The sequence below is a fragment of the Vipera berus genome, assembly GCF_964194415.1.
Source record: "Vipera berus genome assembly, chromosome: 1".
Lineage (NCBI taxonomy): Eukaryota > Metazoa > Chordata > Lepidosauria > Squamata > Viperidae > Vipera > Vipera berus.
This window is the reverse complement of record NC_138202.1, coordinates 260,463,230-260,483,483: the sequence shown is the minus strand read 5'-3', so window position 1 is coordinate 260,483,483 and position 20,254 is coordinate 260,463,230. Positions and strand designations below refer to the sequence as shown.

Below are 20,254 nucleotides of genomic sequence, written 5' to 3'. Positions count from 1 at the left end.
CAAAGACTGTCTTAGCATTTGCTGGGGGGGAAAGTGAAAGCTAATAATAACTGGACACTTGGTTTGGAAATAAAATTCCATCTGAAATGTAAAATCCAGCTGTTACAGTTAAAATAAGTGCATTGATCTCCTGATAGTTGGAAGAGAACTAAAAGAACCAACTATTAATAAGATACTGAATCTTCCAGAACAGACACATGGAAACTTATGTAAAGTTACCATCTAGAATGTGACTGATTGTTGGGTGGATAAATAAATAAGTCTTTAGAAATAAAACTTTAGCACTTAGCACATAGACTTATATACCACTTCATAGTGCTTTTACAGCCTCTCTTAAGCGGTTTTCAGAGTCATTATATTGACCCCAACAATCTGGGTCATCATTTTATTAACCTCAGAAGGAGGAAGGGCTGAGTCAGCCTTCAGCCAGTCAGAATCGAACTGCTGGCGCTGAGAAATAACTTAACCTGCAGTACTGCATTCTAGCCGCTGTGTCACCATGGCTCAACTTCAGGAATTTAGTACCTAATTATGCCTATTGATATTGTTCTGAAAGAAATATGATGGTATTTTTAAGCAGTATAGTAGGAGAGGCAGATTAATGTTAATAGGGGAAAGCATTCCAAGTGATGAAGCAAATATTCCTGACAATATCTGTTTTTAAGGTTTTTCCTAAGTTCCGTGGCTACATTTCAATATTACACAAACATTCCTTCTTCCTGTATGATCTAAATATATCCCCAAAGGTCATGCATGCCCCCCACAGTAAGTGATCAAGAGTGAAGAGAAACATTTCTCCCCTCTAGCAAATATAATACTTTAGTAGATAGGTGTCATTATGAAAAAATATATATTATTTCCTAGGATTTATAAAGGCCCTCATTACTGAATTGTGGGGTGTTCTGGAGTGTGGAAGAGACGATGTACGAATGACTCACCCCAGATCAACACCAGTAGATCCAATTGACCGAAGCTGTCAAAAGGTGAATTGATTCTTTTTTTTTCTCCACAAAGACTTCTGCGACTGTTCAGTCTGAATATATTATGTATCATGTTTTTTTGGGGAAAATCCTGGGGTAGTTTGACATTTCTAATTTTCTTAATTTGATACTAGGACATCAAAAGCTACTAGTCCATGTATGAGCCTTGTCTTATTAGGGTACTTACCATAAAACTGAAAAGCATATATGCTAACTCCTTTTTAACTGTTGGGGTTTTAATCTTTGTCCATTGCCCGGAGTCAGTGCTGTGAGATGGGTGATCATATAAATTATGTAAGTGAACAATTAAATAAATAACTCAAAAATACTCAGTTCAGGGTTCATATTTTCAAAATATAGTATATTAAGGTGAAGAAACCAAATTAGTTCTAGAAGAGTTATGTGTAATCACTTCAGGATAATTTTAGCTTCAGTATGTATCAATCAATCCTGTTTTATTAGCTCAGCCAGAGGCCATAATACCAAATGCATTTACTAACAACTACAAATAAAAACAATTATCCAGATTAAAATGATTCCCATATAAAATCATGATTGTTTTTTGTTTTTACAAATATTCATCACTCAGCAAATAATATGTCCTTTGTTAGAATGTAAACGAGCGTATTTCGCAAAGTAATATTAAATGACTATTCCCGCGGTAAAATGAAATTGCTGTTGCTTTGTGAAGCATCAAGTTCTTTCCTGTGTTCTATTACAAGTCTCACTTTTTATTCTTTTGCAATACAGCAATAATTTCCTTCACTGATTTTTATTTGGCCAGCTTCTGTGTTGAGTTTAAGAATATGCATGTTTTGCTTTGTTTTGTTTTTAAATGGGTTCTGCAGGCTGAGTAAAAAGAATTTGGTCAGTATATTATGTCCTTAGACTGTTCTGTTAGAATTTGGAAACAGTCCAGGAGGGAGAGAGGGAGGGAGGGAGATAGGAAGGAAGGAAGGAAGGAAGGAAGGAAGGAAGGAAGGAAGGAAGGAAGGAAGGAAGGAAAACACCATAGGTGGCATCTCCCACCTAAGGAGCAAATAAGTGTTAAAAAGGTAAAGGTAAAGGTTCCCCCGCACATGTGTGCTAGTCGTTTCCGACTCTAGGGGCCGGTGCTCATCTCCGTTTCAAAGCCGAAGAGCCAGCGCTTGTCCGAGGACGTCTCCGTGGTCATGTGGCCGGCATGACTAGACGCCAAAGGCGCACGGAACGCTGTTACCTTCCCACCGTAGTGGTCCCTATTTTTCTACTTGCATTTTTTACGTGCTTTAGAACTGCTAGGTTGGCAGAAGCTGGGACGAGTAACAGATTCGACCCGCCAAACTGCTGACCTTCTGATCGACAAGCTCAGCGTCCTAACCCACTGAGCCACCGCGTCCAATTTTTGCCAGTGTTATTCCCAGTATAGAAGAATCTGTTTAGTACTCTTTACTTGACATAAGTGGTAGCTAGATGTATCAACATTTAAACTTTTGGCAGCCTCTAGTGTTCCTGTTCTTCATTTGCTAGCTTGATTGCCAAACTGGTTTTAAATACTTGATCTACCATCCAGTTAACTTTTTACTCTAATAATTGGTAAATTTAATTTGAGAGCCTGGACTTCAGAATTCGGGAGATGCTCCTGACCTGGATTGGTTTAAACTTATTTTGATTCAGGTTCACAGCTTAGAGGTTCTTTTGGAACCAATCTTGATATTAGGTTGGCTCATGGTGATAAGGAGGGCATTTATTACCAGCTGCATCTATTTGTGGATGGGATGAATCCTAGACTTGGGATTACATAAACTGTTAACCTCAATTTGCAATGCATTCTTCATAAGATAGTACTGGAAGATTTATTGGTCTATATTTTAAACAATTTATGAGGCCTCTCTCTCACAAGTGACTCTGAGCAGCATACAAAGTTAAAGTCAACAATTAAAACAGAATAATAATTGTCCAGTTGTGGAATGTGGCAGCAGGATTCTGTTATACTTCCAGGAGAGGTTTCATTGCTATGCTGAAACAGCAATGCTGATTATTCTTCGCTTATATAGCTTGGACCCAGATTACTTACAGGACTGCCTAGACTAGGGTTGGGGAACCTTGGTCCTTTTTTGATTTGTGGACTTCAACTCCCAGAATTCCTGAGCCAGCATGGCTCCGTAAGTCATAAAAGGGGCACGATTCCCCACCCCTGGCCTAGATCATGCAGCCTGCCACTTTTCGTAGCTTTTCAGGAGGGTGTTTTTTTTGCAGGTCCTCTGCCATATTCAACAGCTAATTCTGCTAGCTCAACAGCTAATTTATTTTTTTCTGTAGCAGCTCTAAATTATAGAATGGCTTGCTGATGGAGCCGAGACTGGTTTTGTCATTACAATTAAGGAAGTGAGGTCTTTTAAAGTTTTTTTTTAAACCAGATTTTTTATTCTTTGGGAGGGGGTGGTGTTATATCTTCATACTTATATGAAGTGACCAGCTTTTTTAATTCTTTTAATTTTAGGAATTTGTATTAATTTCAGAAAGTTGTTGCCTGATTGGTTTTGGATTGGATTCTTCCTACTCTATAATCTATGCTATAATCTATGGAAGGCACCCTTCAAAAGAATAGAACAGAACAGAACAGAACAGAACAGAACAGAATAGAATAGAATAGAATAGAATAGAATAGGAAGGGACATTGTAGGTCTTCTAGTCCAGCCCCCCGCTCAAATAGAAGAACCTATACCATCTCAGACAAGTCCAGTCTCTTCTTAAAAACCTCCAGTGATGGAGCACCCACAATTTCTGAAGGCAAGCTGTTCCACTGGTTAATTGCCTTACTGTTAGGAAGTTTCTCCTTAATTCCAGGTTGCTTCTCTCTTTGATCAGTTTCCAACCATTGTTTCTTATCCCTGCCCTCTGGTGCTTTGGAGAATAATTTGACCCCCTCTTCTTTGTGGCAGCCCCCTCAAATACTAGAATACTGCTATCATGTCATTCCTGTTTCTTCTTTTCTTTAGACTAGCCAAACCTAAGTCCTGCAGCCATTCTTCATATGTTTTAGTCTTCAGGTCTTGGATCATCAATTAATTCATTAATAATTAATTACCCATTGCTAGTCTTGCTCTTTTCTCTGTTTGCTGTGTGCCTTGAAAGCTTTAAGACAAGCTGAGAGGCCAGAACTGGTATGATAAAATTTTACATATTTTATACTGTACATTTTCCCAAAATAAATAGTAATGATTATGTAAAAGGCTTTAAATGAATCACCAGTATTGTTTTTTTTTATCAACTGTACCACTATCCTCCTTAGTTTTTCCTAGCTCTCATAAATTTGCTGTCCTGCCCTGCTGTTTATGAACTGATAGGTGATCAAGAGATACCTAATAAAGCAGAGTATTCTCTTCGTGAAGTTCCTACAGACGTTGTTGTAAGTAGTATTTTCTATTATCCTCTTAAAAAGGTATGTGGAATGATTCATTTGCAAGGAATGATAAAAATTGTAATGTTTTGATTTTCTACTACATTGGTGATAAATCTTGAATGTGTTTTTGGCAGTTTTATTACATGCAGCATGAGGGCAGTCTGTGTGCAGTTTATACTGGTGCTTTTTTCCATAATCATAGCAAAAGTTTAATTTGCAAAAGCTACTATCTTTTGTCCTTGTACAAATATGCCACCTAAATGGTAGGTTTGATTATGGTAAGAAGGTTACTTATATAATATAAATCATACATATGAGGAAGCCTGCATATTTAAATAACTACTCTTTATAACTAGTTTCCACCTAGAGTTAGAAATCCTTGTATTTTTTTCCCCTTGATCTTGGCAGACCAAAAACTGTGATTTTATTTTTTGAAGTATATGGAAGTGAAAATTGTGCTTTGGCGATAGATAACTGAGCTGGAAAGGTCTTTCAAATTTTTCTTTAAAAAATCATCTCATTTCTCGACCAAATATCAGAAAGGGTTTCGTGTGTGTATATGTGTGTATCTATCATCTGTGTCTGTCTTCTGTCTAGCTATCATCTGTCTGTCTGTCTGTCTATCTATCTATCTATCTATCTATCTATCTATCTATCTATCTATCTATCTATCTATCTATCTTGTTAGCATAAGAACAGAAGCATATGGGTGTATGTATAGGTCAAAAAAGTCAGTATGATCGTGTATGACATTATAGAAATTTGTCCCTTTGTTATTTACATCAGAGTTCTCCAACCCTTCTGGGCTCGCGACCAGCTTCAAGATTACTGCACACCTGCAAGCACGCAAATGGGGCCACGCTTACTGGCGCAGTACTAGCGGCTGCATTTGTGTATGCGGCATGTGTTGGTGCCAAATGTGCATGCGCAAACAGGGCTGTGGGCGCTAGCATGAGTTGGGACTGCACGCCCATGCATGCGCACCCTGTCCAGCCATTTCTGCAGCCCACTGGCCAAGTGCCCACGGCCCAGTACCAGGCTGTGGTCCATAGGTTGGGGATCCCTGCTCTAGATCATTGTGAGACCTATAAGAAAAGGATGGGGCTTCAGTCTCACAGTCCCAGCTATCTTGCCTTTTTTGACCATCTCTTATAAACATGTCTCTGTATAAAAGTAAGGTTACTAAGCAGCTCAGAATTTAAAGCCTAGAACATCTAAAGGTATTCTCATCAAGTATTTATATCTTTTAAACATAACTTTTAAAGAGTAACAGCAACTGAAGCAATGATGATCAAAAGTTGGTAAAACCAATTTTTGTATTTCAGGATATAATTGACAGGCTTATAGTTGTTAACACTGAAGCTAAAATCCATTCATTATTCAACTATGAGCAGTCTCATATCTTTGGACTGAGGTAAGATGCTTTCCTGTCTGATTTATTTAACAAGGAAAGATGTATAACTTTTTCTCCTTCCTGTTGCTTCTTATTGCCAGTGCCAATGAAAAAGAGTTCTTAATAATCCAGGCAAAGTAAGAAGAAATACAAAGACAAGTAAAATATCTCACATTGATATGTAATATGTATGTAACCACGATATTCAGTATTTAATAGCTAGAAATGCACAGCCATTTTTGGAAAGATCTCTTATTGGAGCCAGATTATTCTGAGACTTTTGCAGAATCACGATCTGAGAATGAAATACTGTGACTGCCTTTTTCTCATTTTAATTACAAGCTTCCAGACTGTAGGTGTGGTCCTTGGGTATATTTCATAAATCCTTATAGACTAGCTTAACACAACTCACATATCATGCCATACACTTGGAAAATAGAAGATCACAACATACATATCAGCCTCTTGTAGCTGATGTCAATGTTGTGTAGGCCAGATGTTTTCTGTAATACGCATGAGGATTTCTAAATCTTACTGATGCCTAAGATGTCCATTTTCTGCTTAGAGTTGGCTACACACCTAAGTGAACAATGTGTCATTTTCTGCTCTTAGAAGTTCATAGGAGACATAAGTTCAGATAGCTGGCAACACTGCTTAGTCACTGCAATTGTCTACTGCATTTGTTTCATAAAATCTTTATCTGCAGTATTATGAATGAACATGAGAATATGCATTTCTTTTTTCATACCTTTTATCCTTTCCCCAAGGCTACCATTTTAAGGGATGGCTGTGCTTGGAAGAATCTGCAGTAGTTGTAGATGCTTGTTTGGTAAGATTGCTGGGGAGTCTTAAAAAAAAAGATTTCCCCATAGATTTAAGTTCAGAAATCAGCAGTTTCTAGGTCTTTCTGACAGCAGTTCATTAATACTCTTGAGAATGTGCAGCATTCCCCCAAAGTACGTAACTCAGCATGTTCTCAAGTAAATGTGCTAAAGTAATTGTCATTCAGTTATATATGCATGTCCTTTCTGAGCATAATGATAAGCTCCAAGTTAATTTTAGCTTTTGATTTGTACCTGAAGTGCCACAAGGCTTTCTCAGTGCATAAGGAATTTAAATTGGATGCCCTGTTTTGAAGATGCATTATCTGGATTAAAACCATTATTCTCTTCCAGTAATCTTGCAACCTGTCAAGACTAGTTATTAATATAGTTGTTTTAGTTCATTTCCTATATTAGATATTTTATTGTTGGTCTTCATTGGCTCTCTTAGGAGAAAACACAGTATGGGGAGTTGTGTAAGGAGTTGCAGACGGGTACTCTGTTTGTGTTCCCATGAGCTCAAAAATACATTTTTGGAATTGAAACTGAACTGCTGTGTGGGTTTAATAATCAGCCATCTTATTACCTCTATTTTTGTTTTATGTTTGTTGGAAATTCTATTGCAGTTGTTCCAATTTTTATTTAAAAAACAAAGCATGATTTATTCTAGTTTCCACATTTAAGTGAACTCTTAAATATATTTTATAGAACAACTTTTCCAATAATTATGGGAAGCATGTACAATATCTGACAAAATTGATACATTGTCAGTTTTATTGACAGTGTAATAATCATGCAACATGCTGGACTTTAATGAATAATATTCTATTAATTTCTCATTTGATTTGTCTCTAAACAGCCTTTATGGGGGAAAAAATTATGCCTCTCGGTGCAAAAACCAAGAATGAAATTAAGCTTTTAGGTTTTCAGTTTTTGAAACATTATAAAATGACACCATCATAATTTTATTTGTGGCATAAATATTTACATACACATTGAATGCCTAAGTATTTATTTTATTAATCTTACAGAATCATTTCTTGAGATATACCAAAAAAATGAATGATTTTTCTAAAGTTTATGGAAAATAATTTTATGAATAAAACATAACATAGTTATTTTTGTATTGCCTGTAGTAGCTTTGTGCTTTTATTTATACATAAATATAGATACATAAGATCTCAAAGTCAAACTTCACTCCTCGCAGTTACTTGGGCATGGCCATGCAGTTTTCTAGGTAGCATTTTCAAAATTTTGCTATTTTTAGCAGCAAAGAAATGAGAGGAAAAATAATCTATTGCTATTACTTTCACTTGCCCATGGAAATAGGTTCTTGAAAAAGCTTAGACCAGTTCTGTGATAGACATGAAAGTGATTTTTTTGAATTTTCAAAAAAGAATAAAGATTGCTTCCATATTCATTTTTGTTCTATAAAATAATCAGAATTCCTTTCCTTTCCTCATTCATTTTTCTCAAAGAATATTGGTAACACTTAAAAACTGGTTCAATCTAGTGTTGCACAATTTCTTTTTCTCATCTGAGTTTGATTGATTTAAAAAATAGAATTGTGGCAGCACCAGATTTCTATAGCCACATGGAATTGGCTAAAGTTACCCAGAACACCTGCACTTTTAATTAAAAGCTTTCTACTTTTAGGTTCTATTCCTTTTGCAGTTTTCTATTCTGCATTTGAACTACTTCAATTCTGATTAATTTCTTTTTCAATACATAAAGGAATAACACTTGAAAAATGATAGGAACAGTTCACGTTTATGTGGGAGTAGAAACTTAAAATAGAGTACAGTTGATAGTCTGCTTGAGAGAAAGCATCAAGAAGCAATATAACTCAATGGGGTTTTATTTTTTATTGTAATCAAATACCGCAGAAGAATTTTGACTACGAAAGGCATTGTGTTGACTTGTGGCTATGGTTATGACATTTTAGTTTATTGAAGACTTTTGGAACATGAAGTGATGGAAGTGATGTCTAGAGTGTCACTGGAAGAAAACAAACAAAAAATCTGACTGAGCTTAGATAACTGGTCTTTCCTTTTTGGGAAAGATTGTCCAGGTGATGGTAGGGGCCAACTCTGGAGGAAACAGATTATCAGATCCCTCTCCATGCAGGTTTAGGTTCAATCTAATGGATAACTTTGGTCAAAATATGGAGGAGGGAACTGTGTCTATCCTTGTCTTCTAAGACTTCTCAGTGGCCTTTGATACTATTAATAGGACCAGGGTCTTTGATGGAGAACTAGCGTATTTGATGGAACGGCTAGAGCAATGTCTCTCAACCTTGGCAACTTTAAGATGTGTGGACATTAGCATGGATAGCTGGAGAATTCTGGCAGTTGAAATCCACACATCTTAAAATCACCAAGGTTAAGAAATACTAGGCTAGAGAAACTTTTATTTGTTTATCAAATTTATATAGCTGCTCATCCCTCCCCCAAAGGATAATTTCAATAATAAATGATAGGTTGAAAATAATTGCATCAACTGATATCTTTGGAGAATCTGTGAATCTGGCATCTGAGAAGGATCACAAATAAGGATACAGAACTGTTCATCAGAATAGATGAGAATAGCTAAGTGGATGAATAGCCTTACTTTGTACAAAGTTGACTTACATGTGATGTTTTTCCAGCTCAAAATGCATAAAAAATTAATTTTCAAACCAAGTGGGGATAACAAACAAATCTTCCATATTATTATTCTGTTCTGTTATGTACTATTCTATTCTGTCCTGTTCTGTTCTATTCATGTATAAATAACAAGCTGAGCCTGAAATCTTACTGTTCATGTTTTAACATCTCTGCGTCACCAAGACTTCTAACTGTCCTTCTTATATATTGTATCTTACAGGTTATTAAATGTGCTATGCTGTGATCTAAATACACTTCTGCTTCTAGAATCTCAATACAAGATATCAGAAGTGCTTTTAGATGCCCAGAATGAAAATGCCATCAGTATTTTTGAAACTCCTCGGTAAGAAAGGATCATTTAAAATTTTGTGACTCTAAAACATGGTTTTCCATATTCTTCTTGGACCTCTGTGCATATATATAGAGAGAATGCTAGTTTGGAGTAATGGTTAAGGTGCTGGTCTGGAAATCAGGAGACCATGAGTTCTAAAACACCCTTAGAGATGAAAGCCATCTGGATGACTTTGTGTCAGACACATTCTTTCAGACCAACCCACTTTCAGGGTTGTTCTGGAAAAAAATAGGAGGTTAGATAAAAGTAGTAATAATAGTAGTAGCAGAAAAGTGCTGACTTTTGTGAATAGGCATTCCAGTATAACAGCTTACTGTTGTTTTCTTAAAGCTTGTCTCTAAAGGAATTAACAATGATTAGTATGCATTCATCCGTCCGTCTGTTATGTGACTGAACTTGTTAACCACTTTCAATTTTTAGCTTCTGTTTTATAAGATGCTCTTAAGAGGTAGTGTTAGTGTATCTCAGTAACCCGATGATTAACCTAAATACTGTACAGTATAAACCTTCAATAAACTCATCTTGTGTGGCGCTATTGTATTGCCAGATAAGGGAAGCTTATGTAATGGAAGACTCCCCATTTTTGTAATTTTAATGCCAATTGCTGAATCCTTGCTCAACCGAGTTTGGTGCTCCCACAGTGGCAAATGAATGGGAGGCGTTTTGTGGATGATCTGGATCCCAAGTATTTACATTTTGAATTTTGCAGTCATTTCTCAATTCAGTTTTGTTTTGCTGCAGGCAATTTATAATTGATGGCTTATCGGTTGAGAGAAACCATATTCTCGTTAGGATAAGCCATGTCGGGGGCCCAGCCGAAAGGATCTTGCCTCCGAGAATACTGCATAAGGTTGTAAATATATTTTATGTTTTCCTTTTTATCTAGCCTCACTGTAGGTAACTGTTGCAATTGATTGTTTTCTCTTTTATTTAATCAATGATTTGTTTAAAACTTCTGCTGCTCTTCTGAGTAGCTTTAGAGATTCCCTCACTATAGTAGTGCTTCTCATAACTTCTTGGTTTATGCCCCAGATATGCATTGCTTACTCAGTGCTCAGTAGCTACCACTACTCTAAGTAATCTCTTTACATGCAGGCATTTTAGAAAAATTTATTGCACTTCATTTCGTTTTGATTAACTCTGTATTTATTTTTATTTAATTAGCTATAGATTTTTTTTGTTCTGAAAAAGACAATTTGAACATTATACTAATATAGTAATTATAATAAATAACCATATACAGGTAGTCCTTGACTTACAACAGTTCATTTAGTGATTGTTCGAAGTTACAACGGCATTGAAAAAACTGACTTATGACCATTTTTCACACTTATGACCATTGCAGCAAACCCATGATCATGTGATTTAGATTTGGATGCTTGACAACCGACTCACATTTATGAACAAATTGTTATTGAACAAATTGTATAACATAACTTTCTTCTTAATTGTGCTCTTTCTTAGGGTGATGACCCATATCCTTGGCCAATGTTTTCATCTTACCCCTTGCCAGCATGCTATCTTGCTGAATTTCCTAGAAAAATCCATTCAAGAAAAGGTACATTGTGATTTTATGATGTACTAATGTAGGCGTTGTTTAATGAGGCTGTACCTATTTGATAGTTCAGCGATCTTTACCACTTCATGTTTTACACATTGAAACCCCTCTATAAGGAATATTCCTGCATGTGAGTTCAAAATATACATGTTATTTATCTGGTAATGGAAGATTGTTGTCATTAAGATGCAGCGTGATTCTGTTTACTATTGAACTATCCACTTTCACTCATGTATAAATCACATCAAGCACAATTTGAGAGGAAGGAAGCGAAACACTTGTCCAGACAGGCATTGCATTCAGTTAATAGATTCTAACCATGTAAGGATTTTTAATAGAACAAATATATAAAATATTTTCTTTCTCAACTCTGCAAAGGAAGGAATTTTCCTTCACTTGACTTCTGTTCCAAGGATAGTATTTATTCCCTAGGGAAGAGTAACCAAAATCGAGTTATCTGTACCTGTTATCCATTTCGAACTATAATTATCCTTTAGGTATATTATATTATAATAAATAAATAAATAAATAACATGTTGGTTCATACTTTATGTACATTAATAAGCATTGTATTGAGAGGGGATAACTTTGCTATTGTTCTCTGAATTTCATATGAAAGCATTAGACTTTTTAAAATATAATTTTATTGAAAAAACTTAAAAACAAGATTAAAAATATAAATAAATTAATATAAATTAAAATAGAATCAGAAAGAAAAAAGGTAAAAGAAAGTAATAGAGGGTTTTTTGTAAAAAAAAAAAGAGTTTTACTGTATATAATTTGTAGATAAGCCCAACTCATTTTTCAGGATATATTTTGGCATCTGTTGTTTTCAGCTTATTCACCAGCTTATACAGTACGCTGTGAAACATAGAAAACATAAAAAATACTAATATTTTTTTTGTTTAATAAAGAGGGTTATGCTCAATTGCAAGTTATTATTTTGTTTGGAAAGATCATTTGAAATGGGGTATTAGCAATTTGACATGAGAAAAAGGTAACAGGTATTACTGAGTTCAACCAAAAATTTATGAATTTAAATTATTTGAAATCTAGAAATAAGCAAAGTATAGCACAAATCTCAAGTCAGTATAGACAAATAAGAGAAAAAAAAATATTGATCACAGGGAACCTAATATAGACTCATTTTTAAACAATAGTTTGCTAAACAGACTTTTAATTCCAGGCATCTCAAAGGAAATAGTTTTAAAATAGATTAATTTATACCGTATTTTCCGGCGTATAAGACGACTGGGCGTATAAGACGACCCCCTACTTTTCTTGTTAAATTACCATATTTTTCGGACCATAAGACGCACCTGACCATAAGACGCACCCAGTTTTTAGAGCAGGAAAATAAGAAAAAAATATTCTGAACCAAATAGTACCAGTATACTAAAACAGGGCTTTTCAACCTTTTCATCCACTGTACCACTTTTAGGACAAGGCAATGTCCGAGTACCACCAGTCGCCCAACAAGGTGTCAAAAACTTGACACCCCCCCAAAAAAAGGAAAAAAAATGATAAAGTACAGGTAGTCCTCGGCTTACAATGATTCACTTAGTGACCGTTCAAAGTTATGACGGCACTGAAAAAAGTGACATGACCATTTTTCACACTTATGGCCATTGCAGCATCCCCAGGATCATGTGATTTACATTCGGATGCTTGGGAATCGATTCATATTTATGATGGTCACATTGTTCCAGGGTCATGTGATCGCCTTTGCAACCTTCTGACAAGCAAAGTTAGTGGGGAAACCAGGTTCACTTAACAATCATGTTACTAATTTAATTTCTTTCTCTCCCTCTCTCCCCCTCCCTCTTTCTTTCTCTCTCCTTCTTTCTCTCTCTCTCCCTTTCTCTCCCTCTCCCTCTCTCCCTATTTTTCTCTTTCCCTCTATTTCTCCCTTTCTCTCTCCCTCTATTTCCCTCTTTCTTTCTCCTTGTCTCTCTCTCCCTCTTTCTCTCCCTCTCTATTTTTCTCTTTCCCTCTATTTCTCCCTCTTTCTCTCTCTCCCTCTATTTCCCTCCCTTTCTTTCTCCTTCTCTCTCTCCCTCTTTCTCTCCCTCTCTATTTTTCTCTTTCCCTCTATTTCTCCCTCTTTCTCTCTCTCCCTCTATTTCCCTCCCTCTTGCTTTCTCCTTGTCTCTCTCCCTCTTTCTCTCTCTCCCTTTCTTTCTCTCCCTCTCTCTTTCCCTCTCCCTCTTTCTCTCTCTCCCTCTATTTCTCTCCCTTTCTTTCTCCTTCTCTCTCTCCCTTTCTCTCCCTATTTCTTTCTCCTTCTCTCTCTCACTCTCTCTCTCTCTTTCTCTCTCTCCCTCCCTCTCCCATTGTCCCTTCCTTCCTTTCTTCCTTCCCTCCCTCTTTGTCCTTCCCTCTCCACGTTAGAGCAGTACCTGCGGAGGTGGCCCTTCAGCCCGGCTTTCTCTTGTAGAAAGCAAGCTGAAACGGAGCAAGGGAGATTGCCAGGAACGCGAATCGGCCAATCTCGCACTCCTGCAATCTCCCTCACTCGGTTTCAGCTTCCCTTGCTACAAGAGAAAGCAGGCTGAAACAAAGGAGATTGTAGCAGCGTGAGATCAGCCGATTCGCGTTCCTGGTTTCAGCCTGCTTTCTCTTGTAGCAAGGGAAGCTGAAACCGAGCGAGGGAGATTGCAGGAGCGTGAGATTGGCGTTTCTCAGCATGTGCTGATTCATGCTCCTGGCAATGTCCCTTGCTTTCCACTGGCGGAGGTTGGGGCTGGCCATACGGATCAGCTTCGGACCATAAGACACACCCTCGTTTCTCCCCCTACTTTGGGGGGAAAAAAGTGCGTCATATGGTCCAAAAAATACGGGTATAGGGTTTGTGCTATACTCGCCATATAAGACTACCCGTATTTTCCAGCGTATAGGACGACTGGGTGTATAAGACGACCCCCAACTTTTGAGAAGATTTTCATGGGTTAAAAAGTCATCTTATACACCGGAAAATACGGTAAGTTTAATATTACATACATTGAGGTAGGAAATTGTGCATGTGTAAATGAACCATCTCAGAGAGTATAAATGTAAAAACAAATTCAAAAATCCCTGTCTTACTATGTTTTATTCATTTAAATGTATCCAGAAGTCTTCTTCCAAATCTGCATGAATTAGCAGCATGCTGTGTTGATATGCTGCACTTTTCTGCCTCACTGTTTACCAGATTTGTAACTATGTTGATAGCATTTTGGTTACTTGATATTTGAAAGCAGCTATGTAAATATTTTGTCAGACTAGAGATTGCAAAGATGAATAGATATCTACCCTTTATAATGACTCCCATAGGGGCTTATGACATCTATCAATGAAATACAATATGAGGTAATGGCTTTTCATCAGGGTTGCAGCTAACACAGGCCCCAAGAAAGCAAAATGGTTGCTTTTATATGCTTAGAGCAGGGGTCGGCAACCTGAAAAAGCAAAAGAGCCACTCGGAACCAGTTCCATCACACACACACAAAAGTGGGAGCCACAAAAAGTGCACGCGCATGCATCCACGCACACACGCGCAAAAAACATTTTGCGCGTGCGCAAAACAGGAGGCACCTGCGTGGCAACAGGTGCTGGGTTGCGGCGCCGCCTTCAGCCTGGGCGCCGCCAGAGCCACCCCCGGGACCTCCAAAGCGCCGCCTGTTCGGAGAGGTGTGCGCGCAGCTCTCCAAACCTTCCCTCTCTCCGAACGGGCAGCAGCGCCACCTGTTTCCAGACCTGTGGTCTGCACACTTGGAGAGGTGCGCGCAAACCTCTCCGAACGGGCGGAGGTGCGCGCGCACTTCTCCAAAGGTTTGGAGAGCTATGTGTGCACCTCTCCGAATGGGCGGTGGCGCCGCCCATTTGGAAAGCTGCCGTAGCCCGTTTGCAGAGTTGCCGCCTTCAGGCACCTGCATGGTGACGGGTCTCCCTGGCGACGGGCGCTGGGTTGTGGCGCTGCCTTCAGCCCAGGCGCCGCCGGAGCCACCCCCGGGACCTCCAAACCGCTGCCCGTTCGGAGAGGTGCGTTCGCAGGTCTCCAAACCTTCCCACTCTCCGAATGGGCGGCGGCAGAGTTGCCGCCTTCAGAGTTGTTGCAAACAGGCCGCAGCAGCTCGCCTGTTCGGAGAGGTGCGCGCGCATCTTTGCAGACCTGCTGCCGCTGGTTTGGAAAGCTACTGCGGCCCGTTTGCAGAGCTACTGCCTTTGGAGGAAGGCATCAGGTCTGCAAATGGGCCGCGGCAGCTTTCCAAAAGGGCGGCGCCACCGCCCGTTCTGAGAGGTGCGCGCACAGCTCTCCAAACCTTTGGAGAGGAGCGCGCGCATCTTTGCAGACCTCCTACCGCCGGTTTGGAAAGCTGCTGCGGCCCGTTTGCAGAGCTACCACCTTCAGAGGAAGGCGGCAGCTCTGCAAACAGGCTGCAGCAGCTTTCCAAAAGGGCGGTGCCACCGCCCATTCCAAGAGGTGCGTGCGCAGCTCTCCAAACCTTTGGAGAGGTGCGCGCGCACCTCTGCCCAAACGGGCGTCGTCACCCGTTTGCAGACCTGCTGCCGCCGGTTTGGAAAGCTGCTGCGGCCCATTTGAGGAAGGCGGCAGCTCTGCAAACGGGCCGCAGCAGCTTTCCAAATGGGCGGCGCCACTGCCCATTCGGAGAGGTGCGCGTGCACCTCCGCCCATTCGGAGAGGTGCGCGTGCACCTCCGCCCATTCGGAGAGGTGCGCGCGCACCACTGCCCGTTTGGATAGGTGCACGCGCACCAGGCAACTGGTTGCCACAGGAGACAGCTTAAAGAGCCTTATGCGGCTCCAGAACTGCAGGTTGCTGACCCGTAGCTTAGAGGAACCTTAACCTTTTGTAGAAGTAGAATCAGTCTTGCAAGGAAATACATCTCAAAAGTAGCCCAAATTGAACAAGGAATAAACATTTTTGAATAACTAACATGTTTCCTCCAAAATAAGACCCAGTTGTTTTGGTTTTTTGTGGGGTTGCCTCCAAATGAGGCCCCAGGTCTTGTTTTCGGGGGGTGTCTTTTCCATGGTCTCACCCAGCCGGTCTACTTCTTCTGCAGCCGAAGGCAATACCTCTGTAGCTGAGAATGGAGCTCTGGATTGAATCTGTAGCTCGGTTCTCAGCTGCAGAGGCCTTTCCAGAAGGCCTCTGTTGACAAAATGCAGGCCGGGAGGTGCCACAGAAGAAGTAGGCCGGCAGAGGTGAGGCAGGTGTCAATTCATGGGAGGCCTGGCTGCAACAATAAGGGAGTGTGGGGCGCATGGGACAGCTCCCCACCCTTGCCCTATCTTGATTTTTGGGTCTGCACCTTGCTCCAAACCTAGGTCTTATTTTTGAGGTAGGTCTTACATTAAGCCCACCCCCAGCAATCAAGCTAGAGCTTTTTTGGGGGGGTTGGACTTACTTTGGGGGAAACACGGTACTGCTAAATGCTAAAGTTTTTCAGGGATGGAAAAATAAACTAGAAGGAGTGATATCTGAGTGGAGTAATATGAGAAATATGCATGGAAAGTGCAAGGGCTTAAGCTGTTGAGTATCTGAGCTGGAAAGAAGTATTGTGTAAACACTGAGCCAGTACCTGCCAGACACACAGTAAAGGATGGCCATAAATCCATTGATTCAAAGGGGTAAAAGGAAAGGGGTGTGATTGATATGTAGAACCTGATTGTTATGTTCTGCAAGAGGCCGCTCTCCAAGTAAATAGGCAGGCAGGTAAGTATATGCATTTTCTTCTTGCTTGCAGTGAAGCTTCTGCTATTATAAATGCAGGTTGAGTTTTTAGAGAACAGCCATACATTCCTGCCCTGTGTAAAGTTTGACAGAAAAGGACACACTATATTGCAAGTACCTGAATAACCCTAATTGTGACTACTGTAACATTACCTAGAAAACCTAGTATCTCTCTCTGAATAATTACAGAGGACAAATGGCTAACTTTGAAATTCCAAAACCCCAATTACGATCCCCTGAATAAATTTAGCATATATTTGTCATAGAATCAATGCTCATTTCCATGAGGAAATATTTTATTCTTAGTGATTTCAGAGTGACTAAGTATTGTGACAAAAACAATTATATGAAGGTCATGGAGTAAATATTTGTACACAATATAACTCCTTTTTCATCTACATGTAGGTGAAAAATCAATCTAATTCCAGTTGCTAGAATTGGACCACTTTCTTGAACTTCATGTTAAAATAGTTTGAGTGTTCTTTCTTCCTAATTAAACACACTGGCTTTGATGCCTTCGAAAGGAGATATTCTACCAGTCATAGCAGCATTGAACTTGACTTCTGGTGATAACATCACCACTGCAATGGTGCTGTCATCACCAGATGCAAGGTGGGGATTAGACAGTTCAGCCTTCTCCCCCGTTGCCTGTCACCATTTTGCCATCTTCTCCAAACAGTGGACAAATCCTTTCTTTAACTTTCCTCTTGTACTGCACATGTCCAAAGGATCCTTTTCTGTTATTTTTAGCAGTCTTAGCAAACTTTAAATCAGGTGTATCCAACCCATGGCCTGGGGATTGTATGTGTCCCTGGGCAGGTAGTAACGAAGCCTCACAAGATAGTACAAAAGAAAAAAAAACCAAGCATGTTATTTATGTACTTTATGCCCAAGACAATTTCTCTTTACTCATTGTGGTCCAGCCAAGTCAAAAAGTTGGATACTCATACTTTAAATCATACTTAAACCTTAAGTTTCCCAATTCCTTCCTTTCAGATTTGGGTTATTTCTTGAAATTCTGTCTTTGTTCTATGCACTTCTTTCTATTTTTGAAACTTATTTGATGTTTTCAGTTTATTGGAGATACTTGGTAAAAGAAAAACTTTGATAATTATAGCTGTACTTTCCCTGTTTCATGTTAGACCTGATTGCCGAAATAAAGTAATTGTTTAAATGATCTAGAACTCCTTTTCTTCAAATTTTAGGACAATAGAATAGTCGTAGCAAGAGGCCTTTTTACCACTTTCAGAATTGTAATGGTATTTTCCTCTTTGTTTCAGATGATGATGTTAGCAAACTTTTATCTACATTAAAAAACCCAAATAAACAGGTGGGATGGCTTGAAAATGTTCAAAGGCAGTTTTGTGAAATCATGCAAAAGAAACCAGATGTCCTAAGTGGAGCCAGTAAGTTTATTTTTTAGTTTATTTATACACAAATACTCTTTTCAGGTAAATATTTAAGGAGACTGACAGCCTTGGTGGAGCAGTGGGCTAATGCCTCCTTAAGTAACACCAGCTGCCTGCAATTAGTGTAGGTTCGCATCCCACCAGGCTCAAGGTTGACTCAGCCTTCCATCCTTCCGAGGTAGGTAAAATGAGGACCCAAATTGTTGGGGGAAATTAAGCTGACTTTGTAATAATGCCGCTTGGGGGGGGGGGTGAAAGCCCTAATAAGCAGGCATATACACAGAATGAAGGCTATTGCTAAGCACATTGTGCTTTAGATTGTAAGCCGCCCTGAGTCTTCGGAGAAGGGCGGGATATAAATGGGATTAAAATTAAAAAAAAAATTAAAAAGTAAAAAAGAAAATGTAAAAACAAAAATTAAAAGCAATGCTAAAATTACTGCTGAAATAGATTAACAATGAAAAGCCCTGGCTAAAGAGATGTACCTTTATGAATCTCCTAAATATTAAGAAAAAGTAGGCTGAAAAAGGAGTCAGAAATACATTCTGTAGTCCATAATTCTGTATACAATTCTTATCCAACACCAGTAACTTTTCTTTGTTACTTATATTAATAGCTCTCACAGCAGCATAGAGCATGATATTCCTATAGGATTTTAAAGAGGAAGGCTTTATGTCCAAATGTATTTTATCTAATGGGAATTTATTTTGGAAGTTAGTCTTATGTTGGGAAAGATGTAAGTCTATGGTAGAACCTCTCTGTTTTATGGTGAAGGTACAGGTTCGCTTCTTTGCATCCCCAGATACTGCAAGGAAACTGTTCCAGGGTCAAGCGCAGAGTGTGTGAGGATTCACTTTGTATGAATATGAGATTTGAGGGGAGGGAGCAAGAAGCCCCTATTCTTCACCAGCTGGGTTTACTTTCACTTTTAGAGCTTGGCTGCAGGGAAAAAATGAAAACAGTTTAGTGAGACATTTCCAGAGTAGTAGTATCAAAAAAGGGAAAAAAATGCACTGTCCCTACTAATTTATTTATTTATTTATTTATTAGATTTATATACCGCCCTTCTCCCGAGGGACTCAGGGCGGTGTACAGGGCAATTAAAATATAACATACAAAAGTTAAAAATAGATTAAATTAAATTTAGCCCCAAACAAAATAAATTAAATTATGAAATTTAAAACCCCAGTCCCTCAGTCCAGGCAGGCAAGCTCGAATAACCAGGTTTTCAGGTCACGGCGAAAAGAGCGAAGGTCGGGAGCCATTCGGAGCTCCACAGGCAGCTGATTCCAGAGGGCAGGCGGGCCCACAGAGAATGCTCTCCCCCTGGGGGCCGCCAACCGGCACTCCCTGACCGACGGCACCCTGAGGAGACCCTCTCTGTGGGAGCGCACGGGGCGATGGGAAGTTGACACCGGCAGCAGGTACTCCCGTAAATAATCCGGACCCATGCCATTTAGGGCTTTATAGGTCATCACCAGCACCTTGAATCTCTTTGAGATTCTGCCAACCTCATCCTGCTGCTTGGATTATTAGATTGTTTGTCTTTATTTATGTTATTATATTTTTATCCTGCCTTTATTTATAAATAGCTCACCAGTCGTGGCAAACATATGTAAGTTCCCTTTCTCCTCCTATTTTTTTCCACCACGACAGCCCTTTGAGGTGAATTGGGCTGAAAGAGAATGATTGGTCCAAAGTCACCCAGCTGGCTTTCATGCTAAGATTGGACTAGAATTCACAGTCTCCTGGTTCCTATACCAACACCTTAACCATTACACTAAACTGATAAACACACAAAGTTGTAAACCTACAGGGAGAGAATTGATAGAACTGAAGCACCAAACCTGAAAGACCCTTCAAACTGAAGCACCAAACTTGAAAGACCCTTCAAAGCAGCTTTGCACCCACCTATCTCCTATATACCTACCACCTTTCAGTTTTGCCATGGGCTGGACTTCACACCTGATCCTT

General features: G+C 39.3%; 1 protein-coding gene across 1 annotated transcript in view; it reads left to right on the top strand.

Annotated features, from left to right (window-relative positions):
- The window catches only part of TBC1D32 (TBC1 domain family member 32), a 108,653-nt gene that overhangs the window by 51,641 nt on the left and 36,758 nt on the right, over positions 1–20,254 (top strand). Inside the window, exons 21-27 of the mRNA XM_081346661.1 lie at positions 865–983; positions 4,255–4,371; positions 5,691–5,779; positions 9,445–9,567; positions 10,318–10,426; positions 11,041–11,134; positions 18,152–18,277. Coding sequence (XP_081202787.1) covers positions 865–983; positions 4,255–4,371; positions 5,691–5,779; positions 9,445–9,567; positions 10,318–10,426; positions 11,041–11,134; positions 18,152–18,277 — 777 coding nt within the window. The remainder of the gene's footprint in view (positions 1–864; positions 984–4,254; positions 4,372–5,690; positions 5,780–9,444; positions 9,568–10,317; positions 10,427–11,040; positions 11,135–18,151; positions 18,278–20,254) is intronic.